General features: G+C 33.2%; 1 protein-coding gene across 1 annotated transcript in view; it reads right to left on the reverse strand.

Moving 5' to 3' along the window:
* The window catches only part of INTS6 (integrator complex subunit 6), an 83,931-nt gene that overhangs the window by 535 nt on the left and 57,611 nt on the right, over positions 1-25,785 (reverse strand). Inside the window, exons 6-17 of the mRNA XM_079136150.1 lie at positions 23,228-23,353; positions 21,579-21,733; positions 17,394-17,546; positions 17,133-17,265; positions 15,770-15,864; positions 13,519-13,629; positions 12,335-12,550; positions 9,787-9,913; positions 8,869-9,011; positions 7,995-8,226; positions 3,401-3,769; positions 1,833-1,926 (exon numbers count right to left, since the gene is read on the reverse strand). Coding sequence (XP_078992276.1) covers positions 1,833-1,926; positions 3,401-3,769; positions 7,995-8,226; positions 8,869-9,011; positions 9,787-9,913; positions 12,335-12,550; positions 13,519-13,629; positions 15,770-15,864; positions 17,133-17,265; positions 17,394-17,546; positions 21,579-21,733; positions 23,228-23,353 — 1,954 coding nt within the window. The remainder of the gene's footprint in view (positions 1-1,832; positions 1,927-3,400; positions 3,770-7,994; positions 8,227-8,868; positions 9,012-9,786; positions 9,914-12,334; positions 12,551-13,518; positions 13,630-15,769; positions 15,865-17,132; positions 17,266-17,393; positions 17,547-21,578; positions 21,734-23,227; positions 23,354-25,785) is intronic.

The following is a 25,785-nucleotide window of genomic DNA, read 5'->3' on the forward strand; positions in this document are numbered from 1 at the left end:
GATAATATATCCCAGAATATACATTTCTGAAAATGAAAAGAAATCTGCTTTTGGGAAGATTTTTTTAAAGTGATATGGAAAAAAAATCGACACTATTACATGTAAAATCTATTGATGAAGATTTGTAATTATTATTTATACCCAAACAGTTTCTTCAACAAATCTAGACCTTCAAATAGAGAGGAAAAGGTTATTCTTCCTACAACCAAAGAGTAAAAGGGGGGGGCAAAGGGGATACTAACATATGCAAGCATTCCAAATACTCAAAATAGTAAAATTTGGGCTTGCAAAGTAATTACTGCACTATGTTTTTCTGTTTAAAGCTGAATATTAAAAGGAATGTGAACAAAGCATGAATAAAATTCCCCACAAAATGGGAGAAATGAAAATTGGGCAGTTGCATTTATAAACAAGGATATTCTACTATCATTTTGGAAGTTAGCAAATCAAAGATAATAGGAAACAATTAAACCTGTGTTAATTCTTGAAATTTTTAAATAAGTATAGACTAAAATTGCACTCATCTACATAAATATCACTGATTTTTTTTAGAGTATCCCTAAACACTAGCCATTCCATTTTCCTATTTGTAAAACAACACAAATAGTCACCATATTACACAACTCTCTAAAAAAGTGGAGTTCAGGTGCCAGTATTCTAGCTAAATCCAGGATAATATTTGAGTTCACCAGAAAAAAAAAAAAAAGTTATAAAAAACAGAATATATTAGCCAAATTTGTATGAAAAATTATGGCCTTATCCTGATAAGCCCATGCTCTAGTCACTCAATAAAAGAAGAAGAAGAAGAAATTAACTGCTTTGTCCAAAACTTTTATATATAGCATGAAAGAAACAGGGGACTAATTAAGGATAGGTATATTTACATTTGAATCAGATGAAATAAATCCTAATGTTTCTCATACTAAAATTTAAGGCTTCAAAGAAAAATAGAAAATGTTTTTAGGCTTGTACAACTATGCACTTCATAGTTACATTTACAACCTTGATCCACATTCCTTGTTTCTAAAGTACATAATCCTAGGCTACTGAAACACTCTGAATAAGGACCATTTGTTCAACTCTGGCCCCTTTGATTACATGTCTTCCCATGTATAAATATTGCCTTACTAGATTATTTCTAATCACCAACTTCTATTAATATGTAAAGGTGAAAAATTAAAGGCTGTAAAATATAGATACAAAAAGCCACAGAGAAGGATGAAAAACAATATAGAAAATGTCTACTCATTTGCAGGGAGAAAGTTTCATAGTTCCCGAAGAATTTATGTATGGCTCTTTTTTTCTCCCTGGGTGGTAATGGGTATTAAACCATTAAACTACATTCCCAGCCCTTTTTTGTTTTGAGACAAGGATCTAATTTGCCCAGGTTGGTCTCAAACTTGCTATCCTCCTCCCACAAGCCACTGGGATCACCACTGGCAGTGTGATTATGTTTTAGGAGAATTTCTTGTTGGGCATGGTGGCACACATCTATAATCCCAGCAGCTCTGAAGGCTAAGGCAGGAAAATTGCAAATTCAAAGCCAGCCTCAGCAACTTAGTGAGGCCCTATGCAACTTAGGGAGACCCTGTCTCTCCATAAAATATAAAAATGGGCTGGGGATGTAGCTCAGTGGATAAGTATCCTGGGTTCAATCTCTGGTACTCCCCGCCCCCCGAAAACAGAACTACATGTCTATCTCTCATTGTGCCATATACATGGATAAACAACAAAAGTGCATTCATAACAAATACTGTTAAAATACTGCCTATGTAAACTGGAAACTCATTTCAAAATCATCACTTCGTAATGCATAAAACTGTTAATTTTACCTTGAAGCTTCTTTAATGACGTTTTGTAAAAATATTAGTCTTGTTTGTAAACTGCCTTGCACATGCTTCAGTAAAGTGAAGATTCTTTCATATTCTTCAAACAAGAAAAAAAAATTAAATGGCTTTCATGTATACTCTTATTCAATACTTTTCCTCTTGCAGTTTTTTATATTAAGGTATACTGAGACAAAAAAATTCTACATAAAAATATCACCATTCTTTAAAGATTTTATAGTGCATTTTAATATACATGTGAAAGAAAATATGTATCAATAAAAACTAACCAACTTGTCACTTATTTTGGCAAAAGCTCTCATTAAAGTTTTAAATATAAAGCTTGGAAAGATGAATAAAGAGCTTTTCAGTAGTACAAAAACCCCTCCTTATTAATTTAAATTCTAAATTACAACTACATGTGGAGGTAAATGGAAGGAAAAAAACACAAAAGATTATGGGTACTATTTCAATCTCAATTTTTCACATACAACTCTACCAAGGACTATAAACTCCTATAAGCCAAGGACTGAGTCTTAACCGCTTCTGGCCTATCTACAGATCAGTGTACCGTAACCATCATAGCAGGCGATTTGTTTACATCTTTTAAATGAGTATCAGTGATACTAAGATTTTTCCCCCACAAAGTTCTTTTGTATTCAAATAATACAAAGTTTTCATAATTTAAGTTTTTTGGTCTAAACATATTCTTGGTCACTACCATAGTTTAAATCTCAAACTCTTTTTTTTAAATTATTTATTTTTTAATTTTTTACAGACTGCATTTTGATTCATTGTACACTAATGGGGTACATCATTTCGTTTCTATGGTTGTACGTGATGTAGATTCATACCATTTGTGTAATCATATATGTACATAGGATTGAGACATTTTATACCTGTGCCAATTCTAGACGTTTCACATAAATCAAATCATAGAAAAATGGACTTTTGTAACTAGTTTTTTTTTTGTCTTAACAGAATATGCTCAAGGTTCATCCATGTTGTAGTATGTATCAGATTTCTTTCTGTTTTAAATTTTTTAAACTTTTTATTTGTTCTTTTTTAGATATACATGACAGTATGTTGGGACTAATGACACGTTAACTCAGGCTGACTCCTTACTCCCTGGCGAGTGAGCAAGATCAAGGCCTCAAAGGCGATTTCAATAGTTAATGACGATAAAAATCTCAAACTCTTGATAGGCCTTAGGATGAGAATTTTACAGACATGAAGTTATTTAAAATTGACTATCTTTTTGGGCGATTTGCTGTATTAAAATTCCAGTTCCTGGTCAGAAGAATACTCAAGGCTTTAGGTCCCTATTATAGTAGGAGCTACATGTATTATCTGCATGGTCTTTAGCTTCTGGTCCTTGCTGCCTACCACATCTCATACCTTGGACATAGTCAAATATTCTGTTCGTCAGCTGAATAAAGAATCAAATTATAAGTAGCTCAGATATTGTTCAAGACTGATCTAGAATCAGATAATATACTTTTAGTTAATCTGACTTTAGTTTTTTTGAGCACATACAGAAAATAAATCAGAGGTTTGTCTCTGATTATACATACTTCTTCCTGGCTTTCGTATCTCTTTCATTATTTGTGCTTTTAGTTCAGTATTGACCTCTTCATGGCTTCGACAATGCATCAATTTCTTTCCTTTATTGAGTGAAGAAGCTGGTATATTCTCTTCAGCACATTGTTCTTTATCTCTTGGCGGCTCATGATTTTCTAAAAATCCACCAACAGTGAGGTCATTCGTTCCTAAATGATCATGACCAAGAGCCTCTGTATGATTGGTTGGTCGTTCCAGTAAACTGCCTGAAGATGTTGAAAATTCAGTATCCATAGCATTTGGTGTAATGTCTGATGAAAGTTGGTCTGCAACATGATTTTCAACCACATCATCTATTGTTGAATCATTAGTGGTTTCTGAAACTAAATACAAAGATAAAGGGAAAAAAATTGAAAGCGAATATGAATATATACAATAAAGAAAGCTACAAAGAAACATCACTAAAGCAAATCACAACTGACGTCCTTGACAAATGCAAATTAACAAATAATGTGATTCTTAAGCCTTGCCAAAAATATGGTGGATTTCAATGTGAAGCATCCACAATACTTACAAGATCTGTACAACTTTTGTCCTTAAGGAAAAAAATTAAAAACAAAGCCAATTTCAATCAGTTTTTAATTATCTGCCTTATTCTTTGGCAATTTTATTGAACAAGTAGCTTTTCAATAATTTAGAGAAAAAATGACTAAAATTATCATGATCATCTTTACCTTAGAGAGCCCTAGCTCATTCCCATCTACCTCTGCATTGTATCTCTGCCTATTATCAGAGGCAAAAATAAACAGTTTATACTATGACCAGTTTATACTATGACAAGTTTATACTATTCCAAATGCTACAGGGAACATACCAAACAGGTCATATATATTTCATAGTACATGCTATTCTTATAACCATCCATCTAGACCACAAAAATTGAGCAATGCAAAGCAACCTGGTGCCCACTTCAGCTATTAGACCTATAAGCCTGAAAGCTTGCCCCTGAACACCAGATAATTAGACTTGCTCCCCACAGAAAGCAGCTGAATTCTAAGTTCTCTGATTATTCGTTCACCAACTTCCAGGATACCATCTGAATTCCTCTCTCCTGTCCCAAATGTAAATGTCCTATTTACTACCTGGAATAGAACTACTTTCTCTCGCACTGTCTCCAAGGGTGATTCCTTCATGTCCCAGTGTAATTTCAAGATTTCTCCTATGTACTCTTGCAACAACTCTTGCTTTTTTGAGGCTGAATATTGCCACCTATCCTCTCTCTTCTCATCACTCCATCTTCATACTGAATCCAGGACACATGCCCTAGCCACTGATATTTCTAATACCTGGTTCACAGTCTACCTGCCAAGTCCCTCCTGACATAATTCTAGGTCCTTACTACTCCAAGTGTGGTCAGTGAACAAGTGACAACAGGATCATCAAAGACCTTCCTAAAAATGCTCATCTTGAGTCCCACCCCAAACCAAATGAATAAGAACTGGTAGGTTTAACTCTCTTGCACATTAAAATTAAGAAGTGCTATGGTGACCAATGTCTAAGAGTTCACCTATCAAGAACCTGGCCTATCACTGATCATTTGATGTCATTACAATTGTGGTGTTTGTTTTAATTTTAAATAAACTATGAAAACACTCCCCTCACCCCATCCCACCCCACCCAAAAAAAAAAAAAAAAACCTGGCTTCATCAATCCCCAGTTTCTTATCTCCAAAGAACTTTCTCCACTTAACATTTTTGCCTTTCCTATCCAACACAAATTCACAAATTCAAGGATGAAGGTGCATAACTCTGACCTTTGCAGTACTCATGCCTCTGGGTCTTTAACACAACCACACTATTACTCTAGCAATTCCTCTGCTTTCCTCCTGTTAATCACATCCCTGCAAGATAGCCACTTTCTTATCTATCAGGCTGATCTCCCATAATCACTTTTTACCAATGTTCCAATTCTCTACTTCTATTGTCCTTGTACGGCATTTGCTGGGTAAAACCCCAGATTTGTTGACTTGCTCATCTGCTTGCTCCAGACCTGCATTTGGAATGACCAGCCCTGCCTAGAAAAATAGGGCCCAGCTCTACCAAGTGGTCACACAATCACCATCCGTACTTGGATCTTCAGCACTGAATAGCAATCACGACCAGGTCTGGTCTCTCTTCCAGCAAGCAATACATTCCTCCACTCTTCAAATCTGACTTTCCCAATCTCCCCTTTCTTCTCTGCAGTATACCACCTCCTACTGCGCAAAGGAAAGAAAAGCAAAGCTGTGGACCAGAAACTTTCCTCTACTTCTCCTTAATCTGTACCCAGAACCCTTCTGTTCAGTGGAAGCAGCATTCTTTCAAGCACTCTGGATCATTTTTCTCTTGCCCTCTCAGTGACTTTGCACAGATTAGGTCTTCTATTGTCTTCACTTAACCTCTCCTTTTCTATTGGTTACTTCATATCAGCACTTAAATACTTAAAAACAAAATCACTACTTTAAATCAGATGAGCCCTTCTAGCTAGCATTCACTTTCCCCATCTACCCTTTACATCTAAACTTCTTAAACTGGTTGTTTATACTCATTGTCTTTATTTTCTCACTTCTCATTTCTCTTTGTACCTTCTTTTTTAAGGCTTCTGCCTGCTTTATTCCACAGAAATTGTGTTAAAACAGCCAAAGAGCAACAGATCTAATCTCTCAAATGATCTCTTTTTTAAATAAGTGAGATCACCAACTATTCAATTCTCTTTCATTTTAGTTTTCACAACATTAAATTCTTTCCTATGTTTTCCTACCTCTTGGATTCTTCCTTCTCAATCTCCTTTTCTGTCCTCTCTCCTCTTAACTTGGGCATTTTCAAAGTTCTGTTCTCGGCTCTTTTTTTCTCTGTTTTCCTCACTGCCATGGGTTGTAAGCTATCTCCCAAACCTACCCTTCTAGACCAAATGCCTTCTGTGTCCCAAATTCATATTCATCTTTGGATCTCTACTTGCCTATCTAATATGCATTTCTAAACTAAATTCAGATGTCACCTCTTCTTCTTGTCTACCCAGTATGTTTTAAGACAGAAGCCTGACTCCTCCTTTGCCCTGACCCCAACATTCAATCAATCACAATGTCCTTTATTGTATGTCCAACTACTCCTCAAGCTTATATTCTTCTCACAAACCCACAGTCAGGTCACAGACATCTCTTCCCTGGGTATCCTAACTAGTCCCTGAGCATGCACAAAATCATTCACTAACATCAAATATTTAGTCAGTGTCCATATTCTCCAATTACTTTTTATTCATTTTGTTTGTGGAAAAGCTTGATTTTTGTTTGTTCTGGATCCAAATCAGGCCTCTACATTGCAACCTGTTTATATGTCTCCTATCTTTGCATCTATAAAATCCTTCTATATCTCTTTTTACTATACATTTGGTGGCGGGGGCGGGACCACAACAGATTTGTGGTCCTACAGTGTTTTCTACAATCTGGATTTTGCTGACTGTATCTCTGGTTTTTATCATTTAACATGTTTCTCCATCCCTTCTATTTCCTACAGGTTGGTAGTTAACATTCAATTTCTTTTCTTTTGCTGGGAAGTAGAGGGGTAGTAAAGTCCACTTCAGAGGGAGTACTGTGTAATTCTATTAGGAGGTATATAATATTTGTTTTCCTATAACTAATAAGTCCATTAATTCATTAAGAGTTTCCTACATTCATTTTTGCTTCTCCCTGATAATATTCCACACATTAGTGACCCTGGTCTTCACAAAATGCTAATTAGATCAGTTCATCCCTCTTTCAAATCTTTCAACAGATTCTCACTGTCCTTAGCATAAAGCAGAAAATCTTTACAATAGCTTCTGAGACTCTCCAGGATCACTTCTACCTTTCAGTTTCATCCTACCACATGCCCAATATCCTTGTTGCACTGGAATTCCTCAGGTCCCCATTCTCTTTACTATCTTTACACATATTCTTCTCAGACTACTATTCTAGCATAGGCAAATACACAGCTTTATTTAACAAATTCCCATTCATCCTTCAACATAATCCTCAATGTCTTACCCTCAAAATAAGTTATACTCTTGCCAAATGCTTCCACAATATATTTAACACTTCTCTTTTGTAACTATTCATCAAACTTCTAATTAACTATTCAATGACTTTCTTTCCTTGCTCATTATAAATGAAGGCAGAGATCACTATTGTCTTGTTCACCGCTATACCTCAATGCCTAGTGCTGTCCAAAATAATACATGTATTTAATAATTAGTTTCTGTATTTAACTGTAATGGAAAGCTGTTTTTCTGCTGGTACCGATAATGCTCCTTTTAAAACCATTATTTTTAAAACCTGGGATTTGCTAATGCCATTTTAAAGCATGACAGCTAACAGAGTTATCATGGATATATAAAGTTTCCAGCAAACACTCATTAAAGGCACTCAAAAATTATTATGTGCCAATTTAAAACTTAAAAAAAAATATAATCTCTTCCCTAGGCATTCACTGGACTCCACTGATCAATTTTTTTCTATGATCTATTACAAAAACCCCTTTCCTCAGGAAGAATCAAAAAGCAACAACTAATTTTTTTAGAAGTCAGAACTCTTACTTTTATGAAGAGGAAGGGGTTTAATAAGATCTGGCTGTGCTTGAGTTATGGGTGCAGGTGGTCCTTTTCCTCCAATATGATTGTTCACAACAGGATTCTGCTGTCTGCCTCTTAGTAGTGGAGACATACACCGGCGTCTTTTAGGGATCCCTTGCATATTTGGTTCTCCAGGTCGTTTATGTTTATTCTGAGGTCCAGCCACAAATTCATCTGCTTCATCTATCATCATACCCTATGACAAAAAAAAAAAAAAAGAATATAATTTTCTTGGACTTACATATAGTTTTTTCTAAAGTTTGTCATTTATTTATTTACTTTGATAAAAAATAATTGCATATATGTATGGCATACAATGTGATGTTTTGATCTATATAATGTAGAAAGATTGAATCAGTTAACCAACATATCCATCGCTTCATCAGTTTTTGCTGTGTGTATGTGGTAACCAATTTTGAAATATATAATACATTACTATTAACTACTATTACAAGCAGTGCTATAGGTCACTAAGACTCCAGTCTACCTGATGAATATATTTCCTTTCCTTATCCCTCTCACCATATCCTCTGCTATCTGCCTTTCTACTCTCTGTACCACCCCTCCCCCAAACAGTGTGTGTATGTGTGTGTATTATTTTGGTACAGATTATAAAATTATGTAATTTTATAAACATAGAATATATAGATACAATTTTCTTGGATTTACATAATTACACATCCAATCCCAATTCCACTTAAAACAATTATACTTTATGTCGACATTTATTCAATACTGTACAGAAAACAGTTTCAGCTTACCTTAGCTAAATCTGGAATCATTAAACAGATAAATGCCTACTACAAGCAAATTATATAATAGAACATTTCAAAATTACCTTTTTATCCAGCTTAAAGGGGTTACCAAATGTATGCAACCTTCGAGGCTGATCAGGATCAAGTTCTCTTAGTGGAGAAGGTACTTGCTTGAGGTATTCCTGGTAATTCCCCATTTGTGCTATAGGAACACTGTGCACTTGATCTTTTCCAAGAAAATACAACAAAAGTTACCCTCACTAGAATCATTATCTTGTTATCAACTACATGAATGCTAACTAGTATTAGTGGACATTCTTCCCTTTTTTACATATTCTAAATTAGTTTGTTGCAATTGTAAGTTTTATGATAAAGTCTTTTGAGATTTTTCAAGTTTAAAAAACTGATTTCACTTTCTAAGCAAAATGAAACAAAAATGTTAGTTAATCTCAGTAAATAGAATATGTAACCTTGCCATAAAATGATATATTTCTTCTACTCTATTCCAAATAAACAAAATTTAATTATAATATAATATGTACAAAAGATAGTATAGTAGAAAATCAAATAAAGTTACAGTCGGCATGCTTAAATCCCAAATGACCAAGGTTTAAACTGTCAGGATATTTGATTTGTGATAGGTGCCACAGTATATTAAGCAAACATTAGAACATGCCATGCTATAACCACACATAGTTAAACCACCAGATAATAATATACAACAAAGAAATAAGTATGCATAAGAGTCTATGTATATGAATGTATGAAGAAAGCTAAAAAGGAAACTAAACCAAGATTGCTACTTCTGGGAAATAGAATTTGGGGCAACAGTGATGTTAGAAAGGTAGAAAAATTAGGGATGATTCATCTTTTACTTCATTTGTTTAAATCTACAACCAGAATATAATAATGCTTAAAATTTACATTACCATACTATGCTTTTTCAGATGACAAAGAAAAAGTTATCAAAAAAATTCCAAACATTACAACCATAGTCTAACCTTCATCCTGTCCTTTAAGAAATTTGCGGGTGCTCTTCAAAAGATTAGATCTCATTCTTGTTAAGTGATCCAAAAGATTCCGTCTTGGTATGTCATAAGCATTTCTAAATGTCTGAGGCTTCAAATCCTATTGAAAAACATTAAGGACAAAATATATTTTCAGAGACTGGGGAGATAGCTCAGTTGGTAAAGTGCTTGCCTTGAAGGCCCTGGGTTTGATCCCCAGTACCACAAAAAAAAAAAAAAAAATATATATATATATATATATCTAGCCTGCAGCACAGGTTTGAAAAAAGGTATTTACTAAGTTAACTAGTTACCTTACCAAAAAAAAGGACACATTGTGATAATCTTAATGTACTGTTTTGGTGGGGTGGGGAAGGAAATTTGACAGTGAATGCAACCAAATAATTTCAAATTCACATCTAACTCTAAAGATATTTTTTATATGTTCTGGATAAGAGTAATAAATTGATTTGAGTAAAAACTAATTTCCAAAAATTTTTAAATGTTTTTATTAGTGCATTATAGTTTTGATAGGTTCATTCTGACATATTCAAAAATGTGGGTAAAAATTTAATCCATTTCAATCTCCAGTATTTTCCCTTTTCTTTCCTTTCCCTGATTCCCTTGCTCTACTCTATTGTCTTCCTTTTATTTACTGATTGATTTTTAAATTGGTGCATTATAGTTTATACATAGAGTTCACTGATATATTCACTCAGGTGTACAGAATGGTTTGGTCAACTTCATTCCATGGCTCAAAGTTTAAAATCATCAAGTTTTTAAAAAGCAGATTGATATATAATTCATACACCACAAAAATCACCTAGTTTGATGAGGTTTGGTAAATTTATAGTTACAAAACTATCATCACAATACAGTTTTAGAACATTTTTTGCCATCCCAGAAAATTCCCTATACTGATTTGTAGTCAATTCCTATTCTCAGCCCCAGGAAACCACAGATCAGTTTCCTCTTTCTGTACTTTGTTTTATAAATGGAATCTTGCAATATCTAATTTTTTGTATCTGGCTTCCTTCATTTAGCATGTTCTTGAGATTCATCTGTATTGTTCATCTACTAAGTTTGTTCCTTTTTATTCCACGGTATTTCATTTAATGGATAGACAATATCATTTATTAGGTGAACATCTACACTGTTTTTGGTTATCGAATACAAATAATGCTGCTATAAATACTTACATAGATGTTTCAATTTTCTTGAGTAGATATGTACAAATAGAATTGCTGATTGTATAGTAAATATATATTGAACTTATGAAATTAGCAATGTATGAGAATTCCAGTTATTTTACATCCTTACCAACACTTGATACTTTCCAGCGTTTTAAATTTTAGCCATTCAAGCAGGAGAAGTGGTATCTGATTATAGTTTTAATTTGCATTTCCCTAACGGCTACTAAGTTTGGGCCATCTCTTCATATGCCTATTTGTATATCTTCTTTGGTGAAGTGTATGTTCAATTACAGTGCTTTGCCCATTTTTATTGTAATGTTTACCTTTTTAATATTGAGTTGTGTGGGCCCTTTTGTTTTTGGATAAAGTACTTTATTGATATATGCTTTTCTATGGGCATAGTATGCTGTTCATTTTTAAAAGTTTCTTCTGAAGAATAAAATATTTTAACTGTGATGAAGTTCAATTTATTAACCCTTTTTGGTTTGTGCTTTTTGCATTATATTTTAGAAATCTTCATGAATATTTTCTCCTATGATTTTTTCCCTAGAAATTTATGGTTTAATTCTTATATTTAAGACCCTAATAACTTCAAAAAACATGAGGTAAAAGTCAAGTTCATTACATTGTATATGTGACATTAGCATAAGAATAAACATACAGACAAACAGAAGAAAGTCTAGAAGTAGAGCTTCATATATACAGTCAACTAGTTTTTAACAAAGGTGATAAAATAATTTTTTTTTTTTTCAGTGCTGGGGATTGAACCCAGGGCCTTACCAACTGAGCTATACCCAGCCCCTAAGTTGATTTTTAAAAAGTTTTTTAAACAAAGGATGCTGGAACAATCAGATACTGTGATTACTGTAGAATTAGAGTGAGTTTTAAAATCAGATGGTGTAAGTCCTCTAACATTATTCTTTTTCAAAATTGTTTTAGCTATTCTAGAACCTTCACATTTCCATATAAATTGTAAAATTAGCTTGCCTATTTTTACAAAAAGACTTCTGGGATAAAGTTAGTTTTAGTAAGTTCATAAAGCATTTTAGGGTCATCAGCATAGGTACCAAACTATATTGAATTCTACCATTAACTATGTGACTCCATCTCTAAGCCTCTGTTTTTTTAATTATAAAATGAATTAGTTAGTTCAGTCGTCATCAATTCAATCATTCACATATTATGTATAATTTTATTTAATTTTAAAATTCAATGATAGATAATGATTATTATTCTGCAGAGGTAAAGAAGTACTTTTCAAAGTCTGACAAACTGAATGTCAACAGAAAATTTGATTTATTCAATTATGCAACAGAACATAACTATAGTAGTGCTAAATTGAATATTACCTTATTCAGTAAAGCAACTTGGAACCCAGTGTATTCCTTCATATTAAGGTCTAGCAGTCGGTGAGGGATATCCTCTGAAATTCCCTGGAGCAGTTGTTGAAAATCTTTCCTATATGCCATTGATAAACCATGTGAGCGGCTTCGGACTTTAATTCCGGTTTCCTGTACTACTTTTTTGCCTACAGATCCAATGACTCGATCAGATTCTATTTTGGCCTAAAGTAAAAACAAAGAAGAGTTTTCTTAATAAAATCTAAATTGATAAATCAGATGCCAACAGCCATAGTCTTCTATATATTAAGTATTTATTGCATTTTTCAAAGTAAGAAATGAAAACATGAAGTATGCATAGTTTATGTCAAGTACTAGGGAAACTAAACACATTTTAAATAGTAAGATCTTATGATTCTGTATCATTACAATTTTAAACCTTTGGAGCAGGACAAATACAACTTTCTTTTTAAAATTAATACCCATTATAGTTCAACTTCATAGTGTAAATGCTCTATAAATAAAAATGTATATTCCCAAATCAGAGGTAATAGGAAATTAGGAAGAAAAATCTCATCAATATTTGCTTAAAGACATTGTTATCAGCACATAACTGAGCGTTCACAGATATGGCAAATAGTGATGCAGCTTTTCACTAGAAAGTAAACAGCAATATGTTGATTCCTCTCAAATTACATTCTGATTAGCAATTATGATAGAGATGTCAGAAGTACAGAAAAATTATGTACTGCATAAGACATTAATAATTTGGCAGGCAATTAAACTGTATACTGCTTGACAATCACAGTAATAATGTAGTTTACAGGCAGAAAGAATTTAGTGTTTTTCAAACACTTCAAAAGAAATTAGCAATTTTTTCCTAAGAAAAATAACTTTTTAATACAAATTTCTCAAAAGAAAACGTACGTATCATCACATAAAAGAAATCTATGACTACATTAATGAAGCCATGTCGTAAGTTAAGAATATAAACCTTAAATAGTTCAAAACACTAACTTGAGACAAATTATTTTAATATATGATATATGGTTTTAAAATGTAATATATTAACATAAGAGAATTAATATAAGGGACCTTCATTAGAACCATTTAGAACTAGCTTCTTGCCTATTAACTAGGTTAGTTAAATACATTCAATTACTTAATGGCTGACTTCTAGTTTTTGACATTACCTGTTGACTCAATTTTTTGAGGTATGAAATGACACTATAACTGAGTCCATACTCCATACTGTCTGCTATTAGGTTAGGTGCTCCCATCATTCTAACAGCTTTTTTCAAGGGCTACAGGAGAAAAGAAAACATAAATCAATATTAAGTGTGTTGAAAATGTATGGCTCCATGTACATACTTTATTTTTAAAAATTCTCCCCAAAATTTCTGCTTCTTTTCCTCCAAAAGTAAATAATATAGCCATATTTGTATTAAAGTAAAATGTATGTCAGTGGCAAGAAGTGACTGAAATAGTTAAAAGGGAGTAGAGGTCACAATAATAATTCTCAAGGCAAGAAGGAAGTACTAGACTATTTAGTACCACTGAGAGACATTCACTTGGAAGAAACAGGAAACACACTGTAGAGGAAGATGTGATAAAAGTTAGGTATTAAGTGAAAAGACACTCAAGGAAAATACCAGATTTCCACCTTATATAACTGGATGGACTATCTATGACTCAACCACTCACAAGCTATATGACCTTGAACAAAGTTATGTAATTTCTTTGTGCCTCAAATGGGGATAATAATACTACTTGCTCTTCTAAGGTTGTCATGGGATTACATGAGTTATGACATGTAAATCACTTATAAAAGTATCTGGCATACAGTAAGCATTCAATGGGTACTCACAATTACTATTACTACCATTGCTGAAAAAGAAAACAAGCTCTGAAAAAAATATAAGTAGAAGGAAAAAAATTCAAATGAGATAGTGAAAAACTTTCAATTGTAAGAACAGACTAATTGAGAACAACTTTGTGCAATTAAAAAAAATTCTCTTAGCAGAATATTCTAGCATATGTGAATAGGACATAGTCAGAAAAAGAAAGATAAACACTGATAAACTAGAAACAGTATAAGCACTGGTATCAATCTAGAATTAAAATCCAGCTCTGATATTTAATAACCATGTAGTTTTGGCTAAGTCCTCAGGGTTGCTATGAAACATAAATGAGTCAACATATGTACCAAACAAAGCCTTTCAAAGTTTTCTTCCTTTTCACTCTTTTACATGGAAGATACTGTGTACTAGATGTACATTAATGTATTAGATATACATTATTTCTTATAATCATAAAATGTTATGATTTTCAAAGCTCAAGAAATTGTAATCTTCTAATTATATTAGGCACCATTTAGAAAGAACAGTTAGAGCAAAAAGCTGTAGTATTTCTACAAAAGCAGAAGTTGGGGCTGGGGGTGCGGTTCAGTGGTACGGCACTTGCTTAGTACGTACAAGGCCCTAGATTCCATCCCCAGCACCTCAAAAAACAACAAAAGGCGGAAGTAATATTTAAAAGTGGTTTAGTCTCTTTGTTAAGAAGTTACTTTTCACAAACTAATAAATGTATTTAATAAATCATGTTATTAGTCTAACCTACTATGATCTGCCAATTTTAAAGTAATCTAGTCTTCTAAAAGTATATGGTTCTATGGGAATAACAATTCACTTAAAAAGGTATTTCTAGACATTTAGAAAATAATGCAACATATCATTTTTCACCCTTAAAGAGAAATAATCATAAACCTACAATTTTAAAAGGTAGTACATCAATCAAGGTTAAAAATACAAATTCTTTTTCATTTTTCTGATAGCAGGGATCAAATCCAGGGGCACTTAACCACTATGTCACATCCTCAGCCCTTTTTATTTTCTTAAATTTTGAGACAGGATCTTGCTAACTTGCTGAGGCTGGCTTTGAACTTTCGATACTCCTGCCTCTGCCTCCCAAATTGCTGAGATTATAGGCATGTGCCACCACACCTGGCTAAAAGTATAAATTCTAAAGCCACAGACTCCTAAAGGCAGACCAAATTCTATTATCTCTCATCCCCCCATACATTAGCTATGTAGCCTTGGACAAATTAACTTAATCTTTTAGTGCCTTTGTTTCCTCATCTATGAAACAGGAAAAATAAATATTCCTAAGAACCTCATGGGTGACTGTGAATTAAATGAATTAACGTGTAAAGAGCCTGAGATAGTACCTGCCCTAGGGAAAGCACTATATAAATTTTCTCAAGATCATGATCATTATTTTGTAAATCACTGAATCTCAACTTTATCATTACAGCTATACCAGTTATTTGTATAATCAATTTTCAAGGCATTTAAACTATAAATGGCAATAAATTTATAACACCTACAATAAACCACTAGGCCAATATAAAATTTTATAGCATTCTACTTTTAACAATATTCTTACCCCGAGATAGTAGGGAGGCATTGTCTTCAAATAACTTTCGAATGACTGTCTCCATTTCAATGTTGGTTTTGCTTTATGCACTTTAAACAAGTCATCTAGAAATACATATTTGAATAAACTATTATCACATGTTGTTTTCACACATAAAAGTCAAATCAAAGAGGTCTCCTCTTTGAAGTCTGCTTTGTTACTTATGAGATAGTAACATCAGTCAAAAGTTTTTAACAAAATTAAAAGCAGCAAAATCTCCAGATTTGGTGTTTGTAATACCATTTTGAATATGAAAAAGTGCTAACTACGGTTGAAAGATCATATTTAGTAAGGAAGTACAATAAAAATAAACAAGGAAAATCCATGCCCTGTCTGACCTAGACACAAAACAATTTGTTTGAAGAAAGAAGTGTGCACATTTTCCATTTTTTATTTTTAAAATTTTCATTGAACCCAGGGGAACTTTACCACTGAACCACACTCCCAGTCATTTTTTTTTTTTTTTTTTTTTTCTTTTTTAATCTTCAGACAGGGTCTCGCTAGTTGCTAAGATGGGCTTCAAATATGGGATCCTCTCGACTTAGCCTCCTAGGATTATATGCATGTACCACCATGTCCAGCAACATTTTCTATTAAAACATACCTACTAATATTTTGACCATAACCTGAAAATCTGATGCTTTTCATGGAGAGAATGAAGTTTTTTTTCCAATAGTACTCCTCAAAAAATGATATCGAGGGCTAGGGCTATAGTTCAGTGGTAGAGCCCTTGCCTAGGATGTGTGAGGCACTGGGTTTGATCCTCAGCACCACATATAAATGAATGAATAAAATAGATGTCTATCAACATCTAAAACAATATTTTAAAAAATAATAATAATATCCAGATGGTACCTAGAAACTAACCTCAGGCTTTCTCATAACATTTTGGAACTAATTCCTTTGCTAAATATTTGCTAAATATTTGCTAAATGAAAATTAAAAGTTAGATAAATGCTTAGAAAATGCACTCAGATTTTGTGAATGCAGTATGTACCTACAAAATGTCTAACACACCAAAAGAAATCCTATATTATGAATTCTGTGTAAGAACTTAGTTGCAGAAGAGTAAAATATTTAATATTAAAAATTAAATATAATACCTTCATTAGTTTGTAGAAAAAAAATACATTTCAATATCAACTTTCAATTTATCACAAATATGACAGGTTATTATACAATTTTCCTCAAATAAGCTTAATATTTTAAAGTATTAAAAATATTTTCATTAATTTTCGGAAGGAAAATAAATAACAAAGGAATATTCTCAAAGTTTGTCCTCAGGAGTAATTTTATATGTGCTGAGCAAGTAAGAACATGACGAGCGACTTACCTAAAAGGGGAAGAAGGACTGGATAATTGTAAGGCATCACAAATAAGTTGACACAGTTCAGTGCTGTACTGGCTTTCAAGTAACCAAAAGGATGACCAAGTTCACTATATTTTGCACTATTGCTCACATATACCTGTTAAAAAGAGTGGTTAATATTTCATATTTAATAACCTTCAAAAAATGTTATGCAAACCACTGGTTCAATTTAGCTTTTCATCTATTTCATTTAAAATTTTTAATCACTACAATTATTCAACTCACCTGCCAACATGTTTGAGGAGATTTCCTTTCCAGGATAAACTGAGTCAGTGGTGAAGGTTCCAACTCATATTTGTCAAAAGGCAGTTTGTCTATAACCATTGGTTCACAGTCTGTACAGGAAAACTTCACTACAGGATGAGATGTACGAGGTGGCTACAAGGGAAAGTCTTCATATTAATATTTACACAAAATACCAGAAATGAACTCACTTTAAATACCCTTGCCTATCAAAACATATTCAGTTCCTTAGTGTTGCTATTGAAAGTTGTCTACTACTAAAAAAAAACTGAACTGAAGAAGGGTGGGACAGGTGGGGGGGGGAGGAAAAAAAAAACAGAATGAATCAAACACCATCACCCTGTGTAAATGTATGATTACACAAACAGTATGCCTTTACTCCATGTACAAACAGAGAAACAACATGTATCCCATTTGTTTACAATAAAAATAAATTAAAAAAAAATATATATATATACACACGGGAAAAAAATTGAACTGAAAGAAAATTTAAAATTTTTTGAATTATATAGTATTCACAAGAAAAAGATAAAACATTTCAAAATCTGTATAAAATGAAAACCGTTTTAAGTCTTAGAATCAAATTTATCAGAAGCTAAAAGCAAAATTTTGGAATTAAGTATTCAATTAAGTTTTATATTCAAGAAATAAGAAATGTACGGCAACTCCAAGTCCTCATTTGTAGCAATTTAATTACTTGTACAGAGTAGTTTCCAAACTAATTATATACCTTGATCAGTTTTACAATAATATTCAGATATGTATATTGATGTTGCTAATATAGCTATACCTTATACATAATATATAAGTAACAAAGTAACCAAAATGATGACTACCTCACTATATTTTGCGCTACTGCTAAGAAATCTCAAGATGTAACCCTCTAGCTCATATTTTCTTCACGACTGATAAGGTTTTCAGGACAGGGACCATAAAGGATAAAGAGAGTAATGTACCTTTTTAATCAATATATTAATTAGGAGAAAATAAAACACTAATCTAAGTCCTAGTGTTTCTTTCCCTATTTCCTAGAATATTATTCAGTTTATCCCTATGGTATATGCACCCTGCTTTGAAGACACCTGTACTAGAGGTATAAAAAACAGTATTAAAAAAAAAGATATGTAGGGATGGGGATATAGCTCAGTTGGTAGAGTCCTTACCTCACATTCAGAAGGCCCCAGGTTCAATTCCCAGCACCACAAAAAATAAATTAATTAATTTTTAAAAAGATATATAACTCTATTTATTTATTAATTCCATTGGCTTTAGTTACCACCTGTACCCTGGTGACTCCCAATTCTACTGTGGGGGATCAGATCTACTTTATTTAAGTATCCAACTGTTTATTTGATGTAAACTGAATCTTCTAAGGTCCCTCACATATATTATATACTTTTTATTATTTTTCCCCAAATCACAAAACCTATTCTAAAACCCTAGATTCTGTCCTTAATATCCCCCCAACATCTATATTTAACTGTCACAAAGACTTAAGTAAAATAACACTAATTCTAAAACACAGCAGGTACATAGTACTAGTTGCTGCCTTTGGCCAAAAACAACTCTCTTGTAAGTAAGTCTCCTTAGTGTAGTCAGCCCCCTCCAATCAATCCTGCTGCCTTGAAATATAAATATGCTCATATGATTTTTGTATCTAAAATTATTTGGTAAAAATAATACCAATCATCTAAAATAGGGTCTCATACAAAGATCCTTGATGATCTGGTCCCTGTCTGCCTTTCCATCACCATAGCATATAGACAGACCCTGTGTTTTCACATATCAATGCTGACTACTTTATTATTTTCTCCTTTGCATATTGTCAATACACTAAATTCTTAAGATGATCTGGGAAGAGCCAATCTCTAAGAGACTTCCTGACCCTGGTCCCCAACCTGTGCTCCAAACACACAGGCAGCAAGGACCCCACTTCCTCTGGCTCTGCCCTACCCATCTCTTACAGTTGAAACACTGTATTCTAAGTTGTGTGTATGTATGTTGTCACTGAGTTCAGTGGCACACACGTAATCCCAGGGACTCAGGAAGCTAAAACGGACGGATGGCCAAGTTCCAGGCCAGACTCAGCAACTTAGTAAATCCCCGTCTCAAAATGAAAAGGACTGAGGATACAGCTTAGTGGTAAAGCATCCTGGGTTCAACCCCCAGTACCAAAAAAAAAAAAAAAAAAAAAAAAAAAATTAAGTAATGTCTTATTTCTGTTGTGCTCCTGTGCCTAGTTGCATCTAATATGTTTCAGTCCATGAAACGTATTTATTTTTTTAATGAAAATACTGAGACCCAAAAGGAAAAGTAGAAAGAAAAATTCTCTAAAACTTGGTAAAGAAATCTTGTACATATTTCATCTCATCCCCTAACAATGCTATGAGATAGAAACTATCTCAACAGATGGGAAACTGAGTCTTAGAGAAAATAATTAACCAAAGACACATAGCCATGATTCAAATTCAGAACCAATTTCTAATAAATCACATTTAACACTTCTTATCTGATATAGTTATAATTTACAAACATTGTTTCCCCTGATAACCTTCAGTTACTAAATTTTGCCAGGTTTTTCCCCAATATTATCTCATTTTGATGATTCTCTGTCATCAAAACTCTTAGCGTCTCTTATGTGATACTATATCATTAGCCCTATATGTAATCTCCCTGCCTTCCAGCTCACTCCTAATTTTGCCACACTTAACAACAGCCGTATTTATTTTTCTAAAGTGACACTTTGTTAAAAACATTTTCAATTGTTTTTGGAATCCCACTAGAAAAAAGCTCACTTTCCTTAGCCTTGCTTTTAAAGTCATTAGCAATTTAGCTAACAGTATTCTCAATTTCCTACACACGTGCAGGACATGCCCAGCTACTTGTTACTCCTCTAAATACACCATGTTCTTTTTTACTTCCATAGTTTTTTCTCATACTATTTACTTCTGCAACTGAAATCCTACCTACTTTCTCTGGCTTGTAACAATTTGCAATAGACCACCAGAGAAATATTAATTAGTAAGGATTTGGATTTCTTTTCACTAAGGTCTGACAAATACCGTATATACTGCTATAAGTATTAAATACAATAAAAGGAATAACCAACAAAACACCACTTTGTACAAATATGGATGGTAAGAGTTAAAAGGCTCCAGAAAATAAAGGAAAACTACCAAAGAAACTGAAAAGCTTCACTAAAAGGCCAGACTAAAAAACTACAATGGTTCAATTTTAAAAAGAAGAAAATAGACAAGATGCCTCAATAAAATTTCTAAGACCTTAATTTCATGTGCTACTTCATTAAATCCCTAAATGAATAAACCTTGATAATGGACCTAAGTTTATAAACCTTATGTAACTGATACAAGGTTTAGTTTACAAAAGGTTTCAAAAGGGTTCCACTTATTTCATAAATAATAGTTGTATGAAACATTATTCAAGACTGCTTAATGCTTTTTGAAATGTAACTCTTATTATCTAAGTAAAATCAAAGAGAACTATTGTCATGCTCTCCCAACAGAATATCCCTTGGCGTCCCCAGATATTAGAAAGAAAAGAAAAAAATAAAAAATTCTAAGATTTAAAATAAAAAAAAAGTGCACCAAGACCCCCAAAAATATTAATTTGTAAAATGTACCCTATTATTATTAGAACCATATAATGAAAACTGGTAATTCACCATAATCACTGCATAAGCTTCACTGTTCCTAAAAATAATTCATAAAACAACACTGAATATAACTAAAATCATACAAGCCAACATGAATTTCTTAGACCTGAAAGAACTCAGGCAAATGGTCAGAACTACTCCTAAGCTTTCATTTAAATTTCAGATTATGTCCCAGAGACAAATCCTCAAGGCTACATCATGTTTAGAGTCCAAAAAGGAAATCTTACTGCATTTATGACTCTGTATCCAGATGATAATAATAAAATATGAGCACAATATTAGATTCTAAAGGGAACATATGCCTTTTTTTCCGATTGGTTCATTATGAACAATACAATATACTAAAGCAAGAAGTAACAGCATATCACAGCACTTTGAACATCTGTCTAATTCCTGCAAATGAGCCACACCTTTAACTGACAATAATACTTAGAAATAACACAAGGCACCTAAATGATTAACACTACTATAGTCACCATCTCTCTGGTACTTACTAGTGTTGGAGAATTCTGATCTGGCCAAAAAGATTCTGGAACAGGCCAATGACCTATAGGAACCCCGGTTTTAGGATTTGGTCTGACATATATGAGTTTGTGACAGCTATGCCAAGGCTGAGATCCAAAAGGCCTTGATATATCTGGCTGCCCATCTATAGCAAAGAAATTAAGACAAAGAAAGCACATATCATTAGGGAGGAAAAAACAAAAAGCTAAATTATTTTTATTATTATGTAACTATAATATACCCTAAAATGTGTACATTTCTGGATTTCCCCTTTTCTTAAATGGCAGAATACTGTGACTGCTTAACATTCAGACTAGACTGCAATTCACTAGACAATAAAGTCTGTAAATTCCAAGTACAAGTTCACCAGTTGAAAGAAGGTCCCAGAGCATCCTCTGCTTGTCTATCAGAACATGTAAAAAATACTTTATGGTACTTATCTGTTTAATGAATGTTTCCCCACCAAATGATAAGGCCAAGCAACCAATATGCCACCTTCATCATCTTGCAATTATGTTTAGAGTTCCAAAACAGCATCAAAACAAGTGCTAGGGGTTGGGGTTGTGGCTCGGTGGCAGAGTGCTTGCCTGGCATGCAGTAAGGCCCTGGGTTCAATTCTCAATATCGCATAAAAATAAATAAAAAGGTCCATCAACAAAAAAAAAAAAAAAAAAAAAAAGTGCTAACTGAATATTCCTTGCAAATCATTTTAAACTAAAGCCTAAACACTTAATATGCAAATCTAGATTCAAATCAACTGCCCTTAATCTAGAATAATTACTAGCAAAATATTGACTCTCTTCAACAATTCAATAGATATTCACTTAGTTGCCTAAGCCAAGCATTAAAATAATTTTAAAATGAATATATTCTAACAATTTAATTAAAACTTTTTTTAACTTTTTTTTAAACCAGATACAGTGATACAACTCAATCTTATCATCTTCTGCTACTTCCCTTTAACACCCTCTGAAAGTACCCATTCTTTCATCTCTGACCTTTCTCTTCTTCCATGATCACTCCAGTGTATCACCTATATCACGTGTCATTAATGACTTTCTAATTTTTGAAATAAGTTTCATACAATACAGAAGGTTTCAGTTATAAAATATTCAACGGTTCTTAGACCCACTGGCTATTGCAAATAGTTCACAATCACAGAAGCTGAGAATATAGCCAAGTGTGGCTAAGTTAGAGTTATAAGTTTAATGGCAAAGGCTGGTTCCCCATTTTTGGATCCACCCAAACAATTAGGATCTCATCAACTTGATCCTTTGAACAACAGTAGCTAAGGAATTAAATATCTACAGTTGAACACTCTGAGAATTAAGGGACATGGTAAAAGCAAATATAATGGAAAGAAACAATGATATAATATTAAAATGTAAAATTAAAATTTGCTTATCTGTAAAGGCTTAAAAAGGTGTTTGGCTCTTACTCATCTTTCAGGCTATAAACAATAACTAATATAAAAAGGTAATCTACTAAACCACCCATCAGTTTACCTTGACATTCCTATTTAATAGTCCCTTCTCAATAACTTGGCCTTATTAATCTTAAGGCCAATATATAATAATTTTTCAGTTCTAATAATTGATAAAGCACATTTAGAATGTCTGTAAGAAAAGTGCAATAATACCTTCTACAGGGGAAGGATCTGGTCCTGCTTTTTCAAAGTTTATTACCACCCCACTTTGTACTTTCTGCACCAACGACTCCAGACACTGATTAAGCATTCTTGGAGAACATACGGAGTATGAGCGGCCTGAGATTTAAAAAAAAAAAAAAAAAAGAATAAAGTAAACGAGTTAGTTGTAAGAATTCCTGCCTTTAACAAGAACTATGGTGAAGTTTCTGACAACACTAACAAAAAAATTCAATGGTAAGATTGACTTATTCTATAATCTTAAGGAAGAACAAACAAAAAATTATTATTTCCAACCAACCAAAAATCCCATTTTGTGAGAATAGGTAATTTTTTTCTTCTAATTACAGGTAGACTGACTATAAAATCTTGATCTCAACAAACCACAGTGTGGTGGTGGAGAATTACACATTCTCTCTATCTCCAATTATTATCCAATATAATTTGTCTTTAATATACACATAAATAACATCTAGTAGTACAAATTCCCCCCAAATCTTATTCTCATTTAACAAAGATTTATCCCTAAGATGAATGCAAAGCACATAGCCGACACTTAATAATTACTTAACTGGTTTACTGGCAGTCACTATATATTTTAAATATGGCATTCTAATATATAAATGGTACAATATACATTTCTGAATTTCATTTGGCTTATATACTTTAACATTACCTATCTTAAATTAATTCTCCTTTTGAATATTTTAATCTACACACTTTTAATTCAAAAGTACTAAAATACTAGCAATTACAAAAACAACAACTTAGGGCTGGATATGACTCAATGATAGAATGCTGGACTAGCATATTACAAGGCCCTGAGTTTGAGCCCCAGGATTGGGGATCAAAAACCTAAAACCTCTCCCAAAGATATATTAGTTAGGATCATTTAAACAGATTTTCAACACAAGCATCTAGATCTTTGAAGTCTGATATTGTGGACAAGAGATAGATGTGGCAATTGAGAACTTCAAGCATGGCTAGTCCAAAATGACATGTATAGTAAATGTAAACTATACGCCTGATTTTGTAGATTTAGTGTGAAAAATGTAAATTTCATGTTGAAATGATATTTTGGATATACTGACTTAAATAAAATCTCATTCACAATTTCACCTGTTTTTATCTTTAATGTGGTTACTATGAAATTTATAATAACATGAAACCTGAATTATATTTATTCTACAATGCTGATCCAGACCAACACTAAAAACCTTGACAGCAAAAAAATCTTCAACCTACCATCTTACAATGTTATTTGTAATAAGCTCAGACGTCCTACCCTTACACAAATCAATCAATAATTTCAGAATACAAGCTACATATATTTGACATATTAAAGTACTGATATCAACTTATTTTTAATGTGATTTATAATGGTGGCTAAATAAAAAGGGAGTAGTGACTCAAATCTTCAAAGTTAGCTTTACTTAGAAAGTAAGTATTATGTAGCAAACTCACCTGTATACAATAACTGTAATCAAAAAACCTACAATTACTGAGAATCAATGTGTTTGACACTGTTCTAATTGTTTTATCATGTTAATTTATTTAATCCTAGCAACAACTGTATGGGTTATTTCTCCATTTTACAAATGAGAACACTTAAGTCACAGAGTTTAACCAACTTATTCAAGTTAGTACAGTGGTACAGCCAAGATTCAAACCAGAGTACTGTAATACAAGTATTAGAAATTTATTCTGGATATAATCTCTATAACCTCCGCCTCTCCCCAGTGTACCCATCTGAGTTTACGGCATAGTCATTCATCTCTAGTTGTTCAGGCCAACTGAACCATCTGGGAATCATGCCTGATTCCTTCTTCCCTCGCTGTCCTCAATGAGGACATCTGTTTGCATCTATCTACTTCTTACCACCTCTAAGTATAGCACTCTCAACCAAAGCACTGTCACCTCTTACTTGTCTCCCTGTTTCCATTCTTGCCACTCTATAATATATTCTTATCTAAAAGTTGACGTGATCCTCTAATGGCTTCCCATCACACTAGGAAAATAAGAAATATTCATTATGACCTAAAAGACAATTCAATATTTGTCCCTGCCTGCCTATTACAGTGTGGATAATGAGGTTCCCCCTCTTCCAAGCTCCTGTGTTAATGCAGAAATATTCACATAAAATGGTAAGATTGAGAGCTGTGACCTAACAGGTCCATCCTATTTGAATGGGCTGATGGACAGGATTTATAGGCAGGTGGGGTGGGTCACTGGGGTATGCCCTGGAAGAGTTCGTCTTCCTCGTGGCCGCTTCCCCACTCTCTGCTTCCTAGACAAAATTAATGGAGCAGCAATGCCCTCCCACCAAGATGTTCTGTCTCACTTTGGGTCCAGAGCAATGGAGTTGGCTTACTGTAGAATGAAGCTCTGAAACCATGAGCCAAAATAAACTTTTACTCTTTTATTTTGTCCTGTCAGGTATTTTGGTCACAGTGACAAAAAGCTGACTAACACATTGCTTCTCTCTAAACCTAGATGTTACTTTTTCTACTCCTATATACATTCTGGCCACATCAGTCTTCCTGTTACTCTCA

Source organism: Sciurus vulgaris, assembly GCF_902686455.1.
Source record: "Sciurus vulgaris genome assembly, chromosome: 4".
In the NCBI taxonomy this organism is placed as follows: domain Eukaryota; kingdom Metazoa; phylum Chordata; class Mammalia; order Rodentia; family Sciuridae; genus Sciurus; species Sciurus vulgaris.